Source organism: Eucalyptus grandis, chromosome 1, assembly GCF_016545825.1.
Source record: "Eucalyptus grandis isolate ANBG69807.140 chromosome 1, ASM1654582v1, whole genome shotgun sequence".
NCBI lineage: Eukaryota > Viridiplantae > Streptophyta > Magnoliopsida > Myrtales > Myrtaceae > Eucalyptus > Eucalyptus grandis.
In genome coordinates, this window is record NC_052612.1 from 28,515,245 (window position 1) to 28,518,185 (window position 2,941).

General features: G+C 57.0%; 1 protein-coding gene across 1 annotated transcript; it reads left to right on the forward strand.

The window, feature by feature from the left end:
• The first annotated feature begins 478 nt into the window (after window positions 1-478).
• On the forward strand, window positions 479-2,590 carry LOC120290942 (protein NUCLEAR FUSION DEFECTIVE 4-like). The gene has a single exon (XM_039307843.1). The coding sequence runs from the start codon at window positions 573-575 to the stop codon at window positions 2,463-2,465; it is 1,893 nt and encodes a 630-aa protein (XP_039163777.1). The 5' UTR covers window positions 479-572; the 3' UTR covers window positions 2,466-2,590.
• The last annotated feature ends 351 nt before the right edge of the window (window positions 2,591-2,941 follow it).

Below are 2,941 nucleotides of genomic sequence, written 5' to 3' on the forward strand. Positions count from 1 at the left end.
GAGTGTCAAAGAAAGTATCGGATACGTGTCAAAATGTGGGATATGATATAAAGACTCTTGAAAAATGTCGGTACTTCATATTCGAGAGCTTGATCGATGGGGAAATGAGATCGAGCACTTGTGCACCTTCCCATCCATACCAGAGGTCGTCGCGGAGGTCGAGGTGGCCGGCTGTTCGTCCACATCGGCGAAGAGAAAGTGTGTTGCGAGAGAGGAGAGAGAAAAGTGAGAAGAGTCGGGCGAGAGAGCGTGCAGAGGAGGGAAAGAGAAGAGAGGAGAGAGAGAAAGGTGGGGAGAAATTCATCGAGAGAGCGTGCAGAGGGAGTTCTCGGAGAGGGAGGAGGCGGAGAGAGAAAAGTGGGGGAAAATTTGCTGACAATGTGGCCCATGCTGGACACGTGGCGCAATTTGAATTGTTTTTTTATTTGCCACGTTGGAGGACGAGATATACTCAACATTTTCTCCTCGAGCCCCGATCCTTGCCCCCATCGTGTCCGTAAATATCCCCGCTCAGACAGATCAATCATATCAACACACCACAGCACAAACATCTAGCGACTTCACCTGCCGAAATGGTGATGGCCGACGTTACCGGCGGCGGCTTCGGGTCCGGCTGGAGGGAGGCGAGGTCGCTGGCCGCGCACGCCCTCCTCGGGCGGTGGTTCATGGCCTTCGCCGCCCTCCTCATCATGTCGGTGGCCGGGGCCACCTACATCTTCAGCCTCTACTCCGGGGACATCAAGTCCAGCCTCGGCTACGACCAGACCAGCCTCAACCTCCTCGGCTTCTTCAAGGACCTCGGCGCCAACGTGGGCATCGTCTCGGGCCTCGTCAACGAGGTCACCCCGCCCTGGGTCGTCCTCTCCATCGGCGCCGCCATGAACTTCTTCGGCTACTTCATGATCTGGCTCGCCGTCACCGGCCGCTCCGCCCGGCCCCGCCTCTGGCTCATGTGCCTCTACATCTGCATCGGCGCCAACTCCCAGTCGTTCGCCAACACCGGCGCCCTCGTCACCGCCGTCAAGAACTTCCCGGAGAGCCGCGGCGCCATCCTCGGGCTGCTCAAGGGCTTCGTCGGCCTGAGCGGCGCCATCCTGGCCCAGCTCTACCACGCCTTCTACGGCGACGACTCCGAGTCCCTCATCCTCCTCATCGCCTGGCTCCCCGCAGCCATCTCCGTCGTCTTCCTGCGCACCATCCGCATCCTTGAGGTGGTCCGGCAGAAGAACGAGCTCAAGGTCTTCTACAAGCTCCTGTATGTCTCGCTCGGCCTCGCCGGGTTCCTCATGGCCATCATCATACTGCAGAACCAGCTCCGGTTCTCGAGGATTGAGTACGCTGGAAGCGCTGCGGTCGTGCTCCTCCTGCTCTTCCTGCCGATTTTCATCGTCGTCAAGGAAGAGATTGTTCTCTGGAAGAGGAAGAGGGAGATCGTTATGAACAATGACCCTTCCCATCAGCTCAAAGTAGTCGCCGAAAGGCCCGAAACTCCTCCGCCACCACCGCCGCCGAACGCTTCCGAACCTGTGCTGGCGCTGCCTCCGCCGCAGCATACCGGGGCGTGCGGCTGCGGCAATATCCTCCGGCCTCCGGACAGGGGCGAGGACTACACGATCCTGCAGGCCCTCTTCAGCATCGACATGCTGATACTATTCACTGCCACCACGTTCGGCGCTGGCGGGACGCTGACGGCCATCGACAACCTGGGCCAGATCGGGAGCTCGCTCGGGTACCCGTCCCGGAGCACCACCACATTCGTGTCCCTTGTCAGCATTTGGAACTACCTCGGCCGGGTTGTGTCCGGGTTCGCCTCCGAGATCCTCCTTACCAAGTACAAGTGCCCCCGCCCTCTCCTCCTGACCCTCGTCCTCCTCCTGTCCTGCGTCGGCCACCTCCTAATCGCCTTCGGCGTCCCCAATTCTCTCTACGCTGCGTCGATCATCATCGGGTTCTGCTTCGGCGCGCAGTGGCCGCTGGTGTTCGCCATCATATCCGAAATCTTCGGGCTCAAGTACTACTCCACGCTGTACAACTTGGGGGCCGGCGCGAGCCCCGTCGGGAGCTACATCCTCAACGTGAAGGTGGCGGGCCGGCTCTACGACCGGGAGGCGGCGAGGCAGATGGCGGCCGCGGGGCTGGCGAGGGAAGACGGCCAGGACTTGACGTGCAAGGGCGTCGAGTGCTACAAGACGGCGTTCCTGGTGATCACGGGGGCGACGCTCTTCGGGTGCATGGTATCCTCATTTCTGGTGCTGAGGACGAGGAAGTTCTACAGGGGCGACATCTACAGGAAGTTCAGAGAGGCTTCCATCGATTTGACGGGTAGGGGAGATGATTCCAAAGCCGCGGCGTTGGAAGCAGAGGCGGCGGCGGCGAATGGAGATGATCGTACGGCCACCGCTGCAGCAGCTGGGGACCCGACTGCCGCCGCCGCGAGGGCTGCGCGGCAGGGGAGGGGGACGTGAAAGCTCGCTCCGGGAAACAGAGCATGACAGAGGGATGGTTCGTTTCATTGTAAAACTTCAAGTTGGCCCACTAAAGTGTACCTCGCAAACGATAAATCAAAGTTGAAGAAATGATTTGTACTGTATTTATCTCCGAAGATAGAAATTATTGCAGATCTTTTTACATCTTTTTGGCGGAGGGGGCGTTGCTGTTCTCATCATTGTAAAGTTCCTAGCTCTTCAATGGCGAACAGGAATTGTCCAAAAAAAAAAAATGGCGAACAGGAAAGAAGAAAAGGTGTCCTGACTCTTGGGGTTCGTTTCGATACAAGAGCAACGACTTTTCCTTTTCAAGAATTTGTATTAAACTTTATATTTATCTTGTATAATCTGAATTTTTTTACATGTTATATAAACCTCAAGCTGATTTAGTTAGACGATGTTTTAGCTATTTCACTTAAGCCACGTGAACGCCGTGTCAATATTGTTTGCTTTAT